Genomic DNA, 22832 nt, shown 5'->3' with positions numbered 1-22832 from the left:
AAAAAAAGAACAACGTCATGTGAAAAATCTGAAAAATAAAAAGCTGTGCGGAGGCATAAGCCATCCCCAATGAATAAGCAGGCCATTATCCTGAAGAATGACGGCCCGGGGCGGTGATTATGCTGCTATTATATCTTTAACAGCATGGTTTGTCAAAACGCACAGACCCCCACCCAACCGTGCCCCTATACACACTCAAAGACTCTCTCTTTCTCACACACACACACACACACACACACACACATTTATGCGGGGCAATTGGGCATCTCTTCCACATCCTCCAAAATGTGCCCTTGCTCTTCCACAGTAAACTTTACATGTACTGTCTGTGTGACATTGCTCTGCTGTTAATTGAACCGGCCTTTAACATACGTTCTCCCCCTCAGTGTGTGTAAATAACAAATGCACCTTGGCTGCTGCGCTGAGCCATATTTCCGACCGTTATGAATGACCGCTTTCCAAAAAATCGGATAGAAGGGGATAATGATCTCACCAGATTAGCAGCGTTAATGTGGGTGTAACACCTCACCCTAACCTTGTTGTGTTTTATTACACTGAATGTGCGTGTGTGTGTGTGTGTGTGTGTGTCCTCGGCCAAGGGCATCCCGATCGTGTGACTGATAAGATTGTGGTGTGGATATGCAGCGGGAGTGAATGTCCTTGTTATCCAGGGGAGGAATCTGTCCAGGTACACGGCAGGATTTCCTCCCATGGGGCTCTGGACCGGAGAACATAACGCAATACTCTTGTTCCAAATGTTCTCTCTTTTCTTAACACCCATCCCCCAAACACACACATACACACACACACGCCCTGGGGGTTGAACAGGGATTGCTAGATTGTAGTGCTGCAGGGTCAAGTGTGTTGAGCCCTTGGTGCTGGATCAGGTGCTTCCATCTCTAACACTCAGGGCTGTATATTCACCACTAACACCATAACCACTTATTTATACAGCTGGCACACACACACATCTCCATCTACTTTCCTTTAACCAAGTGATGACATGTGTGTATTTGTGTGTGTGTGTGCATGAGAGCATGTGAGGTCCAGATATGAATCTGATACTTTAAAACTGAGGTCAGACATCTTTCTGGTTGACATGTAAATATTGCAGTGTACATGGAGTTGAGACTGCCACAGAAATGAGCTTTACACACTGTCAAACAAGAGTGTTCTGTATTTGACCCACACCGGTTTGCTGCATCTCTTGCTTTGACTCTCCTTTTCTCTCTCTCTCACACACACACACACACACACACACACACACACACACACACACACCCCTGGAGCAAGCCCCCCACACAAAAATCACAGTGTACCATTCAATCAGTGCTTTTTTCTCCCTCCTCTCCATGGTTCTCTTAAAGGTTTTAACCATGGCGAGAATGAAAAGTGCCAGCGTTAGAAACCTCGGCCCATTGAGGAGGTGACAGGGTCTGCCAGAATATGATCCTAATCCTGTTTCCAGCATTCTTTTAGCCCACTGGCATTGCCATTTCGCTGCATATTCTCTGAGCTGTCAGGGCCCAGGGAAATCCCTCTAATAGTGCATTGCCCAGATACACATCAAAGCCCTCCTAGAAACCACCAGCGGGAACTTAAGGGGAGAGGGAAGCACAAGTATAATCAGGCTCACAGCTGCACATACACATGCAAAAAAATACAAAAAAGAAGAAGAAACTAAAACTTGGTCGGATGCTGCAGTTCACACAGAAATGTAACTCCTACATGATGGTTGAAGGTGTCTAAACTTCTCTAAAAAAAAAAAAAACTGACGTGACAACAATCTTTGTCCTTTTCCCTCAGGCGTTTTAAACTAACTCTTATCTTAGTGCGTTAACTAATGAATGGAGATAGCTGCTTATACAGATGGAAAAACAAAGAGAGGAGTGATATCAAGAGGCAAACAACAGGTGGCTAAACTGTGTATCCTGGGCCACCCTCCTTTAGTTCCACTTCATCTTCCATTTTCTTCTTGTCCTTTTTTTCTTAAACACTCTGACTGCCATCTCGCCCCTCCCCGGGTAATCTTCTTAGAGAGAAGAAAACCCCCATTCTCTCTCTTCTTAATCTGTCTGCAGCCTAAACCTACGGTTGCATTTCCAATGCGGGCCCCACTAAACCAAACGGGAGTGCTCTCCGCCAGTTCATGGAGTATTGAGTCTGTCGGCGTAAGCTTAGCTCACACACACTGAAAACACGGCTGGTTTGCGAAGCTTGTTGGAAGTAATAAGTAAGAAGACTCTTGAGTTATAAAGAGGAACAAACGACAAAATAACAGTAAATTTCTCACATGGCAAAATTACACTGTCCAGGGCAGCAGATATATCCACATGAAATACAAAAAACACACATTAGGATTGTGTGATGTGTGTGTGATGTGGATAAAATCTTCTGTGATGGTTTTAGGAAATTCTATTATGATATAGAATATTTGAATGGGAATATTAAGTAGAAACGAATGAAAAATCCAGAAAATTAAGTACCTGACAAATCAAGAAACTTAACATAATATTAATACCAGTGGTTTAAAGTAACTAAGTACTGCACTTAATTACTTACTTCTACTTTCCATTTTATGCCACTTTATGCTTCTACTCTACCATATTTCAGAAGAAGAGATTTTAGATCTTTTACTCCACTACATTTATCTGACAACTGTAGTTACTTTTTACTTTTGAGATCAAGATTTTTACAAAGATGAGGATTTTAAAAAGTTTTAAAGTACATTGTTAAAGTTTAAAACTAAAATTGATGCAGTATTAACAGTTCAACAATGTCATATATAAAAGTATATCAGTTACAAGAGCCACTTTCTGCAGAATGAGTATTTTTACTTTTGATACTTTAAACATAAGTTGTCTGCAATACTTCTTTATTTATTGAAGTAAGATTTTGAATGCAGAAATTTTACTTGCGATGAAGTATCTTTAATTTTATGTATTTTGCTTAGTAAAAGATGTGAATACTTCTTCCACCTCTGGTTTGTGCAAAAATCACGTAAAAATCTATTATTGACAAAGAGGGAACTTGCTGGTTTTTGTTACCTCTGTGTTAATGGTATCAAAAAAACTCTACCAAAAAACAAACAAACAAAAAAAACAATCCACCACATAAGAAAAACATATTATGAAGTGCTATCATGACAGAATGTAAATTGGCCTCTAGAGGACAGTCTGAGATCTAAAGCGTCTGAAACTCTACTTGTGTGTTTCATTGTTGTTGTAGTATATCTATGACTGAAATACAGTTCCCTGAAAAATCATCCATGAATTATGAATTTTTGCAAAAAATAAAAAGGAAGTGAACGAGTGGAAAGGGAAAAAGTCGACTTATGCATGTCACCAGCTCTCGGCCTGTCTCTCTGCTGTAATACCAGTTTCAGTGAAAATGAATCTGTCACTTCTGTAAACATACAACTAGAAGGCCTTCACTACCTGTAAAGCTGAATAGATATGACTTTTTAGATTAAAAAAAAAAAAGAATCTGGTTAAAAAAAAAAAAAAACCCTAATAATCTATTTTCTAACCGGCCTGTGGCTGAGAGCAGCAGAGAGCACGTCCTGCTGGGCTCAGTCTACACAGTGCATCTGTGACAAAGACCCCCACTGGTGAAATCCTCTCTCCCACTGCCAACTGGGACACAAGTCTGATCTTCACCTCTGGGGTTGAAAAAAAAAAACACCACAGCAGGAACAACAGCATCTGCTTTAAATACACAGACTACAACTAAGACACCACTTGCCTCCGGGTGTGTATTTACTAAACATAAAGACATGGTAATGTTCATCTTGAACCACTGAAGACTCAAAACTGAATCATTAACTTTAGCAGTGGCAGGTAATCAACCCCTTTACACAACCCAAGTCTATAGTGTCAGTCCTTTTTCCCTACTGTACCAACTGTAGGTGCCCAGTTTTAACATATAGAGTTCATTACTAAAGGGCAAAAAGATCACTCATTCAGTAGCTTGTGTCGTATGAGGTGAAACATAGGACTATGACAGTATTTTGCATCTTTACTGACAAAAAATACAACATTTAAATTGTATTTGAAAGCACAACAGATGCATGGTTGTGTAGTTAAATCCATAATATTCATCTTTCTAATACACAGCATATGTCTCCCTAACACAGGCTTACACACAGGGACACAAATGCACAGCGCTTCATTGGCTAATTCAATAATAAAGCAGGCAGCCAGTCGAGTCTATAGACAGACAGAATAGAGAGTAAGTCATCTCTAACAGTCTGCCGTCTCCTGAGTGTTAAAACATGTAAATTTATGTAAGAGCCCATAGGAAACACATATTTACAATACGTTTAGGTAATCACAAGATGTGCGAAGAGGCATTCAAGGCCCTGGAGACGAAAGCAGTCAATATAAAAATAGTTTTTATGTGTCATTAATTCCCTCTGCATTCCCCGATACATCCCCCTTTTACCGCAGTAATACAGTAATCACTCACAATCGCACAGAAAATTATCTGCACTCATCTGTGGAATAAAAAAGCGGAGGGGCAAAAACAGGGCGAGACGTCCCATTTTAGCTCTCTGCTGCCTCTTTAATGTTCATCTGGGAGCCGCATGGCTGCCGTCCATCCCTGCACGCGGATGGGAGTCAGCTCCTGCACTTGGAGCAGCTTAATGACAGTGGGATGTGGTTGGTGGACTCGTTAGATGCACACACATACACATACATACACACACACACACACACACACCTTTTTCACGCTACATTGCCTGGGCAGGACAACATAAAGGGTCATCGGCGATGTGATGGAAAAAGAGGCACCTCACATTAGGTTGTGATAAGAGGAAATGTTTCACCTCTGGGTGATGTCAATGCAAAACAGAGTCAATCCAGCTGTAATAATGAAACTTGCACAGATTCAGATGTGAGAAGCCAAATGGTCAAATAAGTCATTACCTGCCTGCTCATTATGCCCTCCTTCCACACAGCCACATATCGCATTATTAGGCAAAGCCATCAAACCTGATGAATAACCATAGAACAAGCCAAACCTATTTTCACTGGAGAGTTAAAGAGAGCAGGTAATTCTGACAGAAATTTGTGTTTTGGTAATGTGATTCCATAACCTGACACATTCATCTGACACAGAGGAGGAGGACATACTATATGAGCTGGAGGTGCTATAACCTTTGCAGATATATGTTTAGTGTCCTCTAGTGGGCACAGAATGAACAGGAAACCTTCACTCTTTAGCTACTGTTGCCACCTATGGAGCAAAAATAAAACTGCAGGTGAAATTCAATGCCGGTTCCAGTCTTTCATGTAATCTACTGTGTTGAAAAAAATTCCATTCAAGAATCCCAAAACTGAGAAATGGCATTCCTGTTGGCGTCTCGAAAAGTCTCCATAACAAACTGTAGTTCAGCGCTGTCCGGTGTGTCCACAGTTGGAAACTTCATTTACTCCAAGGTTGAAATATGTCACCAGTCAAGTCCATCAACTGAGCTCCAACAGGTACAGTTTTTTTAAATAAAGACAAATATTAATCTGGGAGTGGAGAGTCCAAAAGTCCACAAGCTACGTCAGCCTCCTTAGCTTGCACATGTAGATAGGCCCAAAGTTAGCGGCTAAATGTGGGATGACCATCTCACCCAGGTGGAGGTCAGGAGCGAAGTGAAAGGTTTTCCTAAACATGTGTGTGAGGGGTCGCAGGTCGACAACCTGGAGGTGGATATGATTAGGAGAGGGGGGTGGGGGGAGGCAACAAAAAGGTCCAATGATTTGGTGTGATTTGGGTTTGAGTGTTTGTGATGCAGCAGTTCTAACAGTTGCAGCAGGGACAAAACGCATACAAAAGAGAAAGCGCAAACATAAAGGGAAACATGCTCCACACCCGGGAATGCGACAAATAACAAAATACATCCCAACAGGAACATTCGTTCAGATACCCTGAACTCTCTTCACCCAAAAATTCTGTTGCATATCTGGATTTAAAGCATGATTCCCTTAATGTTTGTGCTTTCCCTCTTGTATGAGCTTTTGTCCTTTGTAACTTCTGAAGTGATATTCCTCTAATAATCTTCCACTACTCTGAAGTGCACCTCTACTACACAGTTTCTTGTTGATGCTGAGAGTGTGTGTCTGACTGACCTCAAGTCTGATGCCGTGCTTCTCTTGAGCCAGGTGGATGGCCTGTTCCACCACACTCCGGTTCTGGATTTGAGAAAGCGTACAGGTGGAGTACATGATCTCCCCACCTGGACACGCTGCTTCGATTCCCGCCCTGCAGGACAGAGAGAGGGCTTGTTCATTTTATATGAAATAATCATGTTCACTTAATGTAACCACATAAACTGCAGTAATACTATCTACACTCTCTGTAATACTTACAGCAGCAGCTCCAGCTGTAACTGTGGCAGCCTCCGCCTCTCTCCAGTCCTGGTCTTACTGAATATATTGTTGTCATCCTCTATGACTGAATGTCTGTCTGTAGTGCAGGGAACGTCAACTAGGACCTGAACACAGGAAAGAAAGGAGGAGGTGAACAAAGTGGCAGTAGTTGGACAAACATGATAAATTCAGGTGCTGCCAAATCTGTCATTTTTCTGAGAAATAATCAGCATGATTTTGTGTCAGTGGCTTACTCTGTCAAAAGTTTCCCTTTCTATTTCCCCCCACTTGGTGCCATCAAAGGAGGTGATGCGTAGATTCCTCTCTGTCAAGCATTCCTTAGGAATGTAGCTGTTGAGGACCTTCCTCAGCCGTAATGTCCGAGACACTGATGTGTCATTTACACACAAAAACCCTGACATAAACACAAACCGTGGATGGTTAGCAACATTCGACTGACACAGCAACACAACTACAACTCACAGACCGAGAACTAGTGAATAAGATTTTGGTGTGGGCGGAGTGAGGAAAGCAGAGACATGAGAGCGGTCCACTCACTGATAGACTGGGTCTGAAGTAAAGTCAGGGTCTTGCCTCCTGGAGCAGCACAGAGGTCGAGCACATTGTGACCTTCTTGAACATCCAGAGCGAGACAGGGCAGCACGGACGCCGCGTCCATCAGGTAGTAACCCAACAGCTTGTGCATGTCTGGTCTTAAGAGAGCAAGAGAGAACTGAAAGTTGAAATGCACATTTGGAAAATAAAATGTTCTCGAAAATGTTCAACCACTTGGCTTCACTAAGCACTTTTAAACCCATATAAACGTATGATTATAAAGTTACTTATTAAGACTTAAACAACAGGGCTAATGTCTACAACATTTTGAGCGACAGAGACAGTTAGTACACATATCAAAAGGTATGTCCAATAAGCTCACCTAGCAGGCTTGAATCTTGTGATATCCCCTCTGGGAAACACTGCACATTTGATGTGAGGACTAAGCCGAAGGGGAAACAGCTGCTGACCGTCAATATCAGATTTCTTCCCAGGAACATCACTGGATTCCTCCTTCACACCAGTCACAGGTTCTTCCTCCAAACATGGCTGAGCTGCACAAATGATGAAAAATACAGAAATGAGGAGAGAGATTTGTATTTTTAATGATCCAAAACTGGACTTCAACCTTATGGCTTTCTGAAGGAGGGAAAGTCCAAGTTTCCTAGCTCTCAGTGTGTAAACTTGAAAGCACAGCACTTTCTCTGCCAGGGTAAACTAGTAAGCCAGCAATGGCAGGTTTACTGCAAACTCACTCACACCTACCCACTGTATCTGTGTCGTTGATGAAGTCCCTGCATCCCTTCGCTCGGAGGTCTTCCAGGACAGCATCATGGGAGAAATTGTTGAGCAGGGCTCCGTATTTTCTCTCTGAGAGCAAGGCGACTCGGACCGATGGCCACAGCTGCCCCAGCTGAGCACTGTAGGTTGCATCAAAGTGCTGCAGGGCCAGGCTGGTAGGGGGGTACTTGGGACGAGTAGCAGCCTGTACAAAAAGTAAGGAGGTCAAAACATTGATTTGAAATGATTTTGTTCTTTCTTTTGTGTCTGGGCAAGTTTAAATTGTTAGCTAAAACACCAACAAGCAGGGGCAGGATATGATAGAATTTGTTTTATATTCTCCAATGAAAAATAAAAAAGGTAACTCACTTTTTTTATAATGCATGAGAGAACATCAATAACATCATAAAATTTATTTATGTCTTATACTATCATGACAATATCACGAATACAATGTGTTATTTGTTAGAGTTAGCTACAGGAATCACAGCTGTAGTTGCAGTTTATCACAACTATTACTTTACATTTCAAGGGCAAACGCTTGGTCAAACTCTCAATAACTACATTTGCCATAATGCAAACGTCAAGGGCATTTTGCAGAAACATTAACAACATGTAGTTATGTGGCTAGTTATTCTTGACAAATAAAGATTTACTACACCTCTGTCTATGTACACTGTCTCTGATGACGACGATTACCAACTGCTTTATCTATTACTGTGTTGACAACGTACCCATTTGTCTTTCACTCGGTTTCGTTTGGGCGTCAAGCTCCTTAAATCTTTTACTTTTCTTAACAGAAATCTGGTGTCCATGAGCATTGCCATCATGCCGTGCCTCAGTTTCGAGGTCCGACTTCGCCCCGACAGCTAAAATAAAAGTTCCGCAAGGATTGCCTGTTTGAATGGGCGGGCCTTAAGCGAAAGCTAAGTCGATTATTGGATCAGAGCAACGTCAGTAATCATTTTTGACCAATAGGAAACTTTATCCGGATATCCTTCTCGTAGTTTCCTGTGTGTGACCGACCTCGCGTCCTCAACGAAAAGCGGTGCTCCTTCGGAGTTCGGACTGTCGTCCCTTGTCGGGATTTTGTGGCGAAAATTTCAGAGCCGTAATTATGGTTTTCGAGAGGAAAATGCTCACGTACGGCGACCCCGACGACGAGGTAGTGAAAAATGTCGCTATATGTCTTTTATTCGCCTTTTGTCAGTGTATTTGGCCAAGTTACCCAACAGGTTACAGCAGTAACGTTAACCTGAGTCTGCTATCAGTTTAGCAGTGTAACGTATGAGTCCAGTGTCATCTCTTTTAAAGACGTTTAAATGTTATTTTGAAGCATCAAACGCAGCTAAAATTCACATTTACTGCACACTTGAGTTTAAATTATAGAGGTATCCTGTCGTTTTAATGGTGACTGATCCAGGGCGCCTCCTGTCTGTCATATATAACACTAGCTAGTTGTTCATGTTAATTACTTTGACTTTAATCTTTTAGTTAACATGGCTACAACATGACAAATGACCCTCAAATTTAATAGATGCCTTGGATTGTAACTGTCATTTTTTTTTAGCGGTGCTATTAATTTCAAAGAGACCAAATTAACCAAATATCTTTGACATTATTGGCACTGACCAGGAGGAAGATGGGCCTGCTGAGGAGGAAGAGGAGGAGGAAGAAGAGGAAGAGATGGTGGTAAGTTTGCTTTTCATATATTTCACTAACTTTGGTTTCACAGGAAAACTAACTCACTTTTCAACTCACAAAGCACCCTTAGGAAAAACTACAAAAAGTATGGAAGAATAGACCGTAATCACTGTAAATATAGAGTAAAATACAGAAATTGGCAGAATCAGAAATAATCATTTAAAAAGTCACCTACTCATAATTAAACTGCTCAAAAAGTTGATGTTAAATTGTACTGTGTGCATCACTCACCACATATTTTCACAAGTTGTATGTTAGACACTTTGTGGTGCAAAGGCACAAGCTTACAGTCAAGTTACGTTAAAAGTATGTCTGTATACCAATCTAAAGTATAAGAATTTGTTCTCTCTCTATTAATTACCATAGCTTTTTTTATTCATAAACAGCCTTCAAGCTGAGAACTGTGCTTGAAGTTTTGGCCCAATTTCCCTGATTTCTCTCTTGTCCCTCTCAGGATCCTCTAGAAACGATACGAGCTAAGTGTGAGCAGACTGAACACTGTGTGCACTACAAGGAGCGTTTGGAGACCTGTGAAGCCCGGGTCAGCTCCAGGTCCAACACTGAGGAGGACTGCACAGAAGAGCTCTTTGACTTCCTGCATGCACGAGACCATTGTGTAAGTGTGAGACACAAAGGAAGAGTAGAAATGGAGGGGAAAAAATACAATGTGCCTCTTCATTTCTGCATATAAAAGACTAAAATGCATGTCATCCAATGATGATGTGAATTTTGTTCTCCTCTTTCATTATAGGTAGCACACAAGCTGTTCCACAACGTGAAATGACCTGCCTGCACAGTTCCCACCATTTGCAGCTGTAGAATCTATTTAACTGCTAAAATTGTAAAATAATCTGAACAGTTCTGAGCTCTGTTGTTGTTATTCTCCTGTGTATTAATGTAAATGAAATAGCATAGGCTCCTGCATAAATACATGCCACCCTTTTCTCTATAGACAGTGTATATCTTTAGACACGGTCAGATGCAGTTTGTAAATTATGAATCACTGCTTGTATGGGTGATGGGTGCAAAGACACACTTGGATTATCCCTCAATGTGGTCACATCATATGCAAAAGAAAGTATACTGCTCCAGTAGTGGAGAGGTTACCTCAAGTTTGGGCATGGATTCATTGTTCTGACTGGAAAATAAAGGTTTTCTTTGGTCTCCACTTTGTCTGAGTTGCTCCACTGTGGTAAAGACAAGACTGACTGTATATTTACTTTACCAACCCTTTGCTCTGTGTCAGTGTGAGAAAATCTAAGTTTATGGTTAGGGGATGTAGACAAAATATATAATGGAATAATCACGCCTGTTAAACAGAAACATTCAGATCTGTCTCTAGTTAATCCTGTCATGATTTTTAGTGTCAGATTTATTTGGACACAAACTAGTGACTATAGTATCTCTAAATGTGAATTTTACTTTGAAATGATTATGATACATGGAAAGATGAAAAACTATATTTGGATTTTGCCTAGCAGTGGGACAAACCAGCCAAAGATGCCCTATAGTTGACATGTACTCACTCAAAGATGTCTTAAAGCCACAAAGTAGTGAAAGAACTAACACACACTGAATGGACACTCCCACTGCTGAAAGACCATTAAAGCAGGTGTAGGTTTTTTTTAAAAATTATACCAGGTATACCAGTTTTTTCATCTATTACTTTTCCATGAACTGAAACCTTAGAGTAACACTCCATAAAAAGTTATGTTGACTTAAACTTTATTTGAATAAAAGTCATCAGTCATAATAATAAATTAAAAATCAAGGAATTATAAAAAAAATAAGCTCTTAAAAAACAAAAGTTAACAGCAATGAACACATGGTGGCAGTGTGACTTCAAGTACTGTCAGTTAAAACAGGGACTGTGAGGTAGATGGTGTATGAGGATGTATGTGACTGCAAAACATTCAAGAAAATAAAAACAGAAAACTCATGCACACAGTGCACAACATTACAGAGGATGAAAAAGGGATTCTCCTGCTCACCAAGAGTTTTCTTTGTTGTGTCCTACAAAATCATCCATGGAGGCCTGTGAAGAGCAGTGGAGACAGAGAAAGTTATATTGAATAAAAAAAATTGTATTCTGTGCACTCTAATCACTTTAATGTGAGCACTGCAGTTTGGTACATCAAAGTTATTGCCTTTATTACTACTGTTATCTACAGTTGAGGTAAAATTTAGGTGAATAGTTGACCCACTGTACCAACCTGCATGAGCAGCCTCTCCTTCCTCAGTTTCCTATAGAAGAGGAGAACGTCTGGATCTGCCCGCACCACACGGGGATCAAAGTCCATGACTCTGAGACCCTCCAGGCTCCGAGCCCGAGACAAGGCCACATAAGCCTGGCCACTCTCAAACACACGTGCCAGAGAGATTTCCACACAGTCCAGTGTCATTCCCTACAATAAATAACAGAAAAAAATTGTTTGTAAGCCAGAATTAAGCAACATGTGAAAACAATTTTACAACAAAAAAAATCATTGGTATTTTGTTGTTCATGCTGCAGCCTGCCTTCCTCGATGGAAATTCTTGTAGTTGACATTAAACAGGAACCGCTGACTCTAGGATTTATTCTCACCTCATAACACAAGATTGAACTATTTTTGCACAGCACAATCTTAAGATTAAATTCCTCATGACCAATATCTCCATCCCTGTCCTCCGGTATTCTCCTCTATTCTTTTTATGTCCACTCATTTCCTCTGAAGGGATGCAGGTCTCCTCAGATACTCTGCTGCAGCTCAAACAGTGGTGACACGCTGGTTGTGACCAATGAACTCAATTATCCAGAGGGCCCCCTCCCCCCCTCTATAACCAATTTCAGAGTCTGAGGTCAGGATATAGGAGCCTGCTGTGAGAGCCGAGCGGGAGCTGCCGGTGAGAAAGCTGTGTGATTGGTGATGATACAGTTACAGCTCATTTGTGGGTTACAGTAATACTGGGTTAGCACTCAGGGTGTCCGACCAGAACTCAGTAGCAATTTCCCTGATCAAATAGCATTTTTGCACTTAGTCTTACCTAACCTGGTTTCCTCTCTGCCTGCTGTGGGATTATGAAACTGTTACTTTCTTCTGATACAAATTTTTTGCCTTTAAAAGGGACACTGTAGAGTGAACTGGAAATGTTTCAGTGATGTTGTCAGCATCTTTAACACCTCCCACTGGGGGACAAACTAAGTTTTATAAAATACAGCATCTGTAAAGTCATGCTGGAATGCTCATAATATGAACAATTGTGCCTTTATTGTGCCATAATTAAGTTTGTTTGATAATTCAGACGGTGAATTTCAATCAAACAGCAGTTTTAGAAAGCCACTGCAAACTAAATTTCGCAGAGACGTCACATAACTATTTTTTTGTTTTGAATTTTATATCGTCAGTGCAACATATTTTGGCCCTCAATAACCCAACTGTCTCGATGAGGAGAACATTTGCTAGTTGTGGACATCCTTCTCAGTTTTACAATCCTTCCCATATTATGCAAATGCCGTGTTAGCATCTTAGCATGCTAACATTTGCCAATTATCACTAAACTAAACATTACAGCTAGAGCTGATGGGTAGTTTGCAGGTATTTGGTCATAAATAAACATACGGAAATTTGGCCTCATGGTGGCTCTTGAGGAAACATTACAGAATGATGAAATCCACCTTCAGGGGAAAATACATTCAATAGTTGGGACATTACACTCAAAACCACAGAGTCGGCCTCCTGCTGATGTCAGGAAACTGCTATGACCAAGAGACATTACCATCCTCCACACCGCTAATGTATATAAAAGGATGCGTGAGGGGTTTCTTTTCCCACCACTGTGCTGCTATCAGACATAAATCCATTTGCAATGAGTTATTGATAAATACAGATTACTCTCATTTTCCCTCTCCTGTTGATCTTAACCTTGCATGACAAGCAATAATGTGGACAAGACTGATTGAGCTTCAAGGCCAGGTTCACACACTGCAATCAAACCATCAGCCATTTTTAGCTGTCTGGACGTGACAAACGCAATACAAAAGAAAAACAAATTAGTTTCAGGCCCAATTAAATTAAAACAGCCATTCATCAAGTGAGTCATTCATTCAAGAGAAACTCGCACAAAACATCAGTGCCCTCTGGAAACACTGAGCAATGTCCTCCTTGAAGAGAAAGTAAGGTCATCATAGTGATTTGTTGACCAATTTTCCCTCCAATATCTCTCTCCATGTTGTAGCCAGTTCACTGTATGGCTGTGACTATTCTCACCTGGCTCTTGTGGATGGAGATGGCCCAGGCCAATTTAAGAGGCAGCTGTTGTCGACTGAGATGGATCCCGCCACCAGACTTAAACACCCAGCGCTCTGGCTTCATCACCTCCGTAACGCCGCACAGGAAACGCACACGAGGGAGTCCTGAGGGAAAGAAAGGTTGAGTCAGTACAAGGAAGTTACAACCAGTAAGGTAATTTGTCATTTTGTTTCAGCCTCACATTCGTGATTAACATAATCCACCAGCTATTCTACAATTAAAACTCCTCCTGTGAAGTTTTAGACATCGATAAATGATAAAAAAAAATGAAAGGAAAAAATAAAACTCAGCACTGATAACGAACTTAAAAAAAAAAAAAAAAAAAAAAAAAATCTATTTTGTTGTGGATATGAATTTTGGCATTTCATGGCAGAATTAAATGTTTCAAGCAAGTCAAATCCTTAAATACTGACCATGTTTTCCAGACTCAAACCCTACGACCACCCCTCGCGCTCCATTCACCAGACCTCGAGCAACATCCAGGTTCTTTGTCAGCATGACCTTAAAACCACAAACACCAAAAATTTCAAAGCACTTCTTCTCTCAAACCGAGCTGAATGCTTGACACATATCAGAAGTGCAGTATTACAATCCAGACTGGGGTAAGTACAGAGATTATGGAATTACACTCTACAGTCATACCTGAGCTCCCACTTTGAGTTGGATCACCCTGTTGACGGGGCTGTGAGCGTCTATTGTCTTCACCAGGGCTGGGTCACTGTCCAGTGCCTCAAACACTCGCACTGAACCTGAGGAACAGTTAGAGATTAATTAGGTGGGTAATAATGACACTGTGAAGGCAGGCGGTTTCATTTACAAAATATGACAGAGGACAATTAAATATTCACATGGAGAACATTAAAACATTTGACTGTGAAACCACAAACAAGATTTTTTAAAAAGAAATCACGATTAATGTTGTTAGTTTGGCCTAGCTGCCCAAAATGGTTTTTAAAAAAATTAGTTAAAGAAAAACTTTTTAACCGCTGCCACAGGGAGTCAAACACACTGCGCGAAGTTTCCTGATGCAGTGCAGAATAAAAGTAAACCAGAAAAGGAAATAACAAGAGTCAGAAAATAAATGGCATCCAGCTGAGATTGAAAACACCTCGAGAGGAAACAGTTTTCTACAAGGTTGCCACACAGGACTCAAGTCACGAATAACAATTTTGCCTATTTTCACCTGGTTCCAAGCCAAACAAACCTGTTCCAGGCTGTTAAAAATAAATAAATAAATTGAACGGAAGAATTCAGACCTGGCAGCTGCTGGAGTTTGTTCTCGTTTGTGAGCTCCACGTCATCCTTGTGCGTACACAGCCTGGTTGCCAGAATACCATCCCTCTCAATGTGATGGTAGGCGCTTTTCAACAGCCTAGCGGTGACCTCCTCTGTTACCCTGAATGGTGTTAAAACGGAACATTTCCTTTTCAAAGCTTTTTGCAGCAGAGGGCAAATGTTACATTAAAAAAAATAATTTTTTAAAAAAAAATCGACCTGCTGCTTCTGCAACAGTTGGAAATGCATTTATGTATAAATGAACAGCACATTATTCTGCTCATTTGGGATAAAACTATTTTAAAAATGGGTGCCCTGTGATCACATTAGTGTAGAAATGGACAATGCCCATTATTTTACCTGCCCACCCTCACTGCCTGCAGCAGGGAGATGAAGGACTGGTCTGTTTGCCTTCGCACTTCTCTTAGCTCCATGTTGACCTGGATAACCTTACGCCAACTCCTGGCCTGAATGTTCATAGAGAGGAAAGGGTCTTTTTTTTAATAACATCCATTAATGCTCCTCAGGAAATAAGGCTGCAGAACAGATCCTAACACAGGGCAATAATAGAGATTCATAAAAAGCCTGAATGACTCGGAACAGTAATGACTCAAATGTACTCAGACCGATCTCTCAGCATATACACCAAAATAGTACAGACCTAGGAACACATCCACATCAGTGGAGAACACAAAATATCAAATATACCAGAGTTGGATGAAAATGTCTCCGACACGGTTTCTTGATAAGCTTCTTTTCAGCTGGACTTCCTCCAGGGCAGTTGTAGAGTTGTTTTTCGGTGTAAAAGTTTAAATCACCCTCATCATCCATCATCTTACTGACACACAGTATTACGGACAAAATGACACAAATACACAGAAAGCATTGAGTTTCACAATGGCCTGACCTGGAAGCAGAAGCTGGCCTTTTCCTTTCCTTTAGAAACTGGAGGCAGCTGAAGGAAATCGCCACATACGATCAGCTGGATGCCTCCAAACGGCTCAGTAGACCTCCTCACTGACCTACAGGGATGCAGTGAGAAGTTGTACATCACTGAAGATGAATATAGTGATTATAACAGTCTGAAAAATTCCTTTACATTGCTTTAATTCCTCCTGACAAACAGCCTATTACTCAAAAATATTGAGTATACTGCTACATAAGACAAAGAAAATCAGCAAATCATTACAAGAACTAATGAAAGTTTGCAACTAATGCTACAAAACAGTAACAGTGGCTTCAATTACCCAACTTTCTACATGGCTGTCCTTCCTACATGAGGACTTCTGCTAGAGGTGATCCACGTTTATTGCCATGCATAATATATAAATATTAATTCGCACACACAAGGTATTTTAGACAAATGCTGCTTAAATATTTACAACAGTAGCTGTGACACTGTAATATTGTATTCTCAAACCTTGAGCTGCTCTCTTATGCATCTTTATTCAACTACAGTGGCCCTCAAGGTTCATAAAAGATGTTCAGTTCATCTGTTTATTCTAAACAGACTATCGCTGCTACTTCTAATTATATAAAGCACATTACTAGCAGCTGTGGGAAAGCGGCACAGCTACAGTAAATATGATTTATTATAATCATATTAAATATTTGCCGTGTCTCATACAATATAGCACCACACATAGCAGAGCACCACTGAGCCTTTCAATAACAAAGTGTAATTAATATGAAGACTGTTGTTGTGCTGTTAAAACTTTTCATGCTGGAAGTCGTCCAACTGTATCATAGCAGGAACGCTGTGTGTGAAATGGTATTGAGGTTTGAGTCTGAAAACAGCATGTTAAATCATAAAGTGTCCCCAAGGTGTGTTTGAGCTCACTTTCACTGCAGTATCAAGAAGAGCATGAGCTGGTTATTAGAGACATTCAGTACTTAGATTTTATCTAACTTTTCAATAGAAAGGTAAAGATCAATTGGAATTATTAACACAGAGGCCTAAACATGATATGAAATTATTTCAGGAAAGTTTTACATTGAAAACACCCAGGAATTTTATCATCATTGTGCACTGATGAAGACCTTTATCTGGTTTATGCAATCTAATGATTTATGTATATGGACTGTTATACACTTTAAACCTCATAATTTAATCTAAAGGCTGCAGCTACCTAGAAAGCAAATATTTACCTGCTTTCAGCCACAATAAAACTAAAGACACACAGTGGCTGAATCTAAACACGATAAAGAGCTTGGGCTTACTGAATAAGCATGTATGTATATTATGACATAATATTGTATATATGTTTTTTTTTTTTGGCCACTATCTTAAGCTTTGAATCTCATCTCACCGGGCAACCGACTCAAGCTTGTCAAAAAACTGGGCCTCCACCATGGAGATCTCGTCAATGATGAGGTGTCGACAAGTAGTCCAGTGCTGCAGCACCCCGGGCCTCTGAGCCAGCTCAATACACTGCTCCAGCGGGGCAGAGCCAGACCCAATACCTGGAGAGAGTATAGGTAAAGAAAATGGAAAGACAGGTGGTCAGATGGGAGGCAAATGACTAAATACTCAGTTCACACCCTCTCCTGTATATTGAGATTTAATTAAAAACATCTGCGAATATGGAAAGACATCCAACACCCCCTCCTCGTCCTTCATTATATTAAAGATTCATGATCTGCAATACGCCATCACAGACACTGTAACAGAGTCAAAGGCTGCAGCTCTGCTTTAAAAAAATGAGGCACAAAAGAAGAAAGAAGGAAAAAAGACATAAAGACCTTATTCTTTGTATTGAAGATAAGTGGCCCTGAAACATTTAGCTCATCAGGAGAAACTTGTCAGCTATTCTGTCTCACTCATTTTTTCAAGCAAAACATTCAGTTTCATGTTTCTCAAGTCTGATGATTTGCTGCTGTGCATCATTGTAAACATCTCAGAGTTTGGGACTGTTGGTAAAACAAACAATATGAAGGCTACCAGATTAATCATGAAAATAATCTGCAAAATAATCCATAATGAAAACAATTACTAGCTGCAGCTCTACTGATAAAGTACAGATAGCACTGATAAATGTGTGTGCTCAGCCCAGTTTAAGAATAGGTCCTGGTTGAAACCAGCAAATTGACCAATTATTTTGACAATCCACTTAGACTGGGGAAAAAAAATAACCTCTGCACATCCCTAACCACTAATTATGTTCTATATAAACAGATACACTTTTGCAAAATCTTTTTAAGGCATAATAACTGACCTGCAAAGTTATGTAGTGTTGTCCCTCCAATGTGACATGCAGCCACTCCTGTACTGGCTGTGGCAAAGGTGCTCTTTGGAGGAAGAGATCCCATGATTCTCTTGAGTAAGAAAGACTTTCCTGTTCCTGAAAAACACAAAGTCAAATAGATTAGACAATTTCACACAAATACAGTAGCTCATTTCCTGTGGAGGCAACACTATTAATGTGTGATAACAGATGGACATGAGGTTGGCTTGAGGAAATTCATATTAATGAGAGACTAAATGCCTAAAGCTTGTCAACACACAACAGCATCAGTAAAATATTATGAAGACAGTTGTATCATAAGGATATCTCTTTTAGACATCTGGTCATTGTTATGAAAATGTCGGCTTACTGTCTTACCAGCACTTCCAGTGAAGAAGACGTTCTTGCCACTCAGCACTGCACTGAGAACAGCAGCCTGCTCTTTATTCAGTTTACGTGAGGGCAGTGACAGGATGGGCTTCTTACTCGGGTTTGTCTTCACCTGAAACAGTCAACACACAGCTGGTGACACAGTATTTTCAAGGGCAACATACAGTATGTACGTATGTGTATGTGTGTGTGTGCGTGTGTGTGTGTGTGTGTGTGTGTGTGTGTGTGTGTGTGTGTGTGTGTGTGTGTGTAACTCACTGGGCTGAAGTTAGTGTCACTCCTCGACCTCTTGACCTGCTGTCCTGGTCTTGCAGCAGTCATGTTATTGGTGCGGTCTGCCAGCCCTTTGGGAGCCGCTTTGCTTCTCAGCTCATTGACCTTCTGGATGTCCTTTTGCTGCAGGGGGCTGATGGCCTCAAAGCTGCGGGGCAGACCGGCTTTGAGCTTCTCTCTGTCACTCAGGGGCTTGCTGCTCTGCCAGGCCTGGTGTTTGATGCTCAGGGTTTTGAGGAAGAGGCTCAGCTGGTCTGGCGGGCAGTTGGAGATGAGCACCTGGATGTTCTCGGGGAGCAGTTTGACGGTACACTTACCATCTCTGGCGAACTTGGTGAAAAGTTTGAACTCTTTCAGGAGATAACTTTGCGGGACTTTTCCGTCGTGGACCCGGAGGATAATCTCCTGGAATTCATTCCGGCCCAGGATAACAGAGGCTTTCCGGATGACCTGCCTCCGGGTGGCTTGGCCGGAGGTGTTGAGCTGCTCCACCGTCACACAGCACTGCAGCTGGGCACCGTCCTCCCCTGCAAACATTACAGCAACTCTCTGCCGAATACAATAGTTGTTGTTAATTCGTGAATGAATAGCCGTTTGCTCCACTAGTATCAGATAAGGGTTCAAACAGAACAACGCAGTGTATGAAATATGAATCAGTGCTTTGTTTTCATAGACTGAACTGAAACAATTTAACGCTACCACAGCTGTGCTTCATTTAAACAACACAAACATCACACAACGTGATCTCGCTACATCATAGTGTAATATGTTAATTTGACTCCGTGATCTGAAACTTAAACTGTAGTAACAGAAAGTTTTAATCCAACTCTTACCTTTGTTTTTTAAATAAACTGTGTCCTAATCCTCTTCTTTCTTCCTTTCTCCGTGCAGCTGCGTCTTTCTCTCTGAACGCGAAACAACCGATTTTCAAATTGTCAGAGCGTGAAATCAACCAATGGCAGCGCGACGCTTCTGGCCAATCAGAGGGAGGAGATTTAACAAAGTACCCAATGAAAGACGAGAGGGGACGCCCCCTTGTCTTCCCGACCAATCGAACAGATTTTGACTGGCAACGTCATATGTGTGAGAGATTCACATGGCTACCCGGAAATGGCCACAAGTTTCTCCATAGTAAGGGCGCTATTCTGACCCGAAATGATACATGCAGAATGTTTTATTCACCACCAGACATTTGCAAAATCACATCCTAAATTTTTACCTTTTCCCTGAATTAATCTGAATTCGCTACTCAAGTCACTGAAGTTTACTGAAGAACAAAAACGTAATAAACCTTTGGAAAAGTATAGAACTTTTTCTCTGAAACCTATGTTATTTTATATTCTTCATTTGTACATCATATACACTGTATTTGAATGTGCTACAACTGTTTTGATTTGTTGTATAGAGGCTAATTTCAGCCAAATGATAATAATGTCATTTATAATAATTGTAATCATTCAACAGTGAAACAAAGGAAATACTCAACTAAACGAAGAAAGATAATGTACTTTTGCTTAGTTACCTTACTCCACTCTGGGATCATCAAACCAACTCTGGGATCATCTGTAATTTGTGCTCATCAGTAATTTGGTAGTGCAGTTGCAGTAAATGCTTAAAAAAAGATGAACATAAAGGACTGAAACCGTCCAGTTCTTTAAAGATACCATCAGACCATTTAAAAAATTTTCTTGGTCAAAACTTGACTTAAATTTTATTTCTTTTCTTTTCAAGTTTTTAGGACTTAAGTGTTAAGACTGAGGTCTGCAGCTCCTGACCTCCACTTTCAGTTAGGGAACATGAATATTAGTGATGAGGGTTATGATGCCAAATGGGTGATAAAAACAAAACAAACAATCAAATGCCAACAAGTGAGTTCTCACACACTGCACAGCTTCATATCAGCACCTGGAAATGACTCACCATCATTTCCTCATTATATTTTAATAACACACACTCTCTCTCTCACACACACACACGGACACACAGACCCTTCTTAGCAGCAAGCCACCTATCATTTTGTTATCTTCCTGTAGTCCACCTGACAAATTCCAGCACGGTTGACCAAACACAATAAATCTTAAACTGACTAACACCTTGACCTTTAAACCTGGGGGGGCAATGAACTGTAATAGGCAGGGAGAGGGTGTTAGATCAGTGTGAGCCTGGAGAAATCAGTCTCATATACACACCAACCATCAGACAGAGGAATGAGGAAGAAAAAGTAATAAAGTAAAACATGATCACGATCTACCCCACACGTTAATACATTTTAAAAAGCCTTGATATTTATATGAGACTCGGCGGGTGACACATAAGCAAATTGAAAATTGTGCCTTACAATACAAATCTCAAGTCAAGCTGACATCAATATTCCACGCTTTGGGCCTCTTGAGTCGATTTCCTCATTAGACTCCACATCCTGAGACTGTCACACAGGTTAACTGGTAGGAGCTGCAGCAGCAGGTGTGTGGAGAGAGAAAAATAAAAAAATAATGTTTTAGTGTTTGCAACTTCAGTTACTCAAATCTCATTCCCACCTGTGATGCTTTGCATATTTTTCAACTTTTCATCATAAAAAATGAATTGTGGAAATAATGCAATAAAGGAACTTTCAAATAAAATGAAATCACTTAGAGTCTTATTTATTCCCCTTGTTATGTAGACTGCTGATTAAATATTCTGAAACATTTAATGTCATGACTTCCCTAAGAACAGGTAACATGCTGGTGCAGTGGTTTGCACTGTCACCTCACAGTACATAGGTTCCAGGTTCAAGCTCTGTAATTGTGTAATTCTTGAATTAAAAGAGCAGACATTAAGGATCTTCTATGTGTCTCAAAACACTCAATCTCAAGGTATGATTTCACTCTAATGTGTGGTAAAAGAAATATCTCAGGTTTTAAACATATCTCAAAATTTTGTGCTTTGAGTTTTTCTTGTGCGGTCTATGACTGGTAATGTCTTCACCAGTTTGGAGACAGATGGGGGGTTTTGTTTGTTTGTTTGTTTGGCATTTTGTTCCTGAAAACACAATCACATTCTGTGTTTTCTTACCCTGAAGCAAAACACCAGACTAAAATGACCCCATGGAGATGCTGTGATAGATGAATGCTGTCAGATAAAATAGCAGCATTACAGCATTTTAGAAAATAAAATATTGTTCAAAATCCCACTGGCATCTTAAAGCTGCATGAATGGATTTTTGTCCACTAGGGGGCATAAAAACTCCTAAACCGGCTAACAGGCTCTCATTGCGTACACTTCCATTAGTACTCTTCCACTTAGTACACTGTTCACACTGTGTACTTACCTGCGTTGTGCCCGAGGGTACTGTTGTCTCAAATCCAACATGGCCGTTGTGCACTTAATGGAAATGACGATCGCAACATTTGACCATGATTATCATACCAAATCACTGGAGAGTGCTAAATTAAGCCAGTAAACATACTGATGGCTTCAGAACAGTGGTACTTTCTGTAGAGATGTATAAGATGTCTTTGCGTGGTACTATGGTTACCATTGCAACAGCTGTAGTTTCCTTGGCTGCCATTTTGACAAGACCAAAAATAGGTTGGTGGTTCCTCCCCCTGTGTACCATCCGCATACTCACAGTGCACTGCATGCATTTCCATACTTGCCAGTGTGAATGCACTTATGTGCTCAGAATAGTGAATGTAAATACGGGAGCAGGTGAAATGAGACTGACAGGCTTGACATTATTATGTAAAATTGTTATGGGTAATGTGTTAGAAAGCATTTGCATACACCCTGAGCAGACACAAAGTAACATTTTGATTTATATTAGAAATTTTGGGCCTTCCTGCAGGCAAAATGTTAATCAGTGTTCATCAAAGTCAGACCGTCAAACTCTCTTATAAAATTTCCAGTGGATTAAAAAATATGCACAGCAGAACCCGAGGACATTTTTAAAGCATTAAAAAGTTTCCATCTTGGGGATTATTCAGGAGGATAGAGCATCC

At 40.6% G+C, this 22832-nt stretch overlaps 3 protein-coding genes across 3 annotated transcripts; 1 reads left to right on the top strand and 2 right to left on the bottom strand.

The window, feature by feature from the left end:
• Positions 1-4542: 4542 nt before the first annotated feature.
• nsun4 (NOP2/Sun RNA methyltransferase 4) lies at positions 4543-8578 on the bottom strand. The gene is made up of 8 exons (XM_018677124.2): positions 8432-8578; positions 7683-7902; positions 7300-7471; positions 6921-7075; positions 6617-6777; positions 6363-6487; positions 6123-6255; positions 4543-5693 (listed from the first exon to the last, which is right to left on the bottom strand). The coding sequence occupies exons 1-8, from the start codon at positions 8525-8527 to the stop codon at positions 5550-5552; spliced, it is 1206 nt and encodes a 401-aa protein (XP_018532640.1). The 5' UTR covers positions 8528-8578; the 3' UTR covers positions 4543-5549.
• Positions 8579-8694: 116 nt separating this feature from the next.
• LOC108883697 (cytochrome b-c1 complex subunit 6, mitochondrial) lies at positions 8695-10569 on the top strand. The gene is made up of 4 exons (XM_018677127.2): positions 8695-8862; positions 9333-9389; positions 9856-10017; positions 10153-10569. The coding sequence occupies exons 1-4, from the start codon at positions 8815-8817 to the stop codon at positions 10183-10185; spliced, it is 300 nt and encodes a 99-aa protein (XP_018532643.1). The 5' UTR covers positions 8695-8814; the 3' UTR covers positions 10186-10569.
• Positions 10447-19802, bottom strand: pif1 (PIF1 5'-to-3' DNA helicase homolog (S. cerevisiae)). Its single transcript, XM_018677123.2, has 13 exons — positions 19686-19802; positions 18838-19401; positions 18568-18691; positions 18181-18306; positions 17275-17428; positions 15873-15987; positions 15326-15432; positions 14947-15086; positions 14333-14439; positions 14104-14191; positions 13649-13794; positions 11615-11806; positions 10447-11436 (listed from the first exon to the last, which is right to left on the bottom strand). Exons 2-13 carry the CDS (start codon positions 19387-19389, stop codon positions 11389-11391), a joined length of 1899 nt encoding a protein of 632 aa, XP_018532639.1. The 5' UTR covers positions 19390-19401; positions 19686-19802; the 3' UTR covers positions 10447-11388.
• Positions 19803-22832: the final 3030 nt, after the last annotated feature.

The sequence above is a fragment of the Lates calcarifer genome, linkage group LG4 (genome assembly GCF_001640805.2).
Source record: "Lates calcarifer isolate ASB-BC8 linkage group LG4, TLL_Latcal_v3, whole genome shotgun sequence".
In the NCBI taxonomy this organism is placed as follows: Eukaryota; Metazoa; Chordata; class Actinopteri; family Centropomidae; genus Lates; species Lates calcarifer.
Note: the sequence above shows the minus strand (reverse complement) of the source record. Positions and strands in the feature narration are given on the sequence as shown.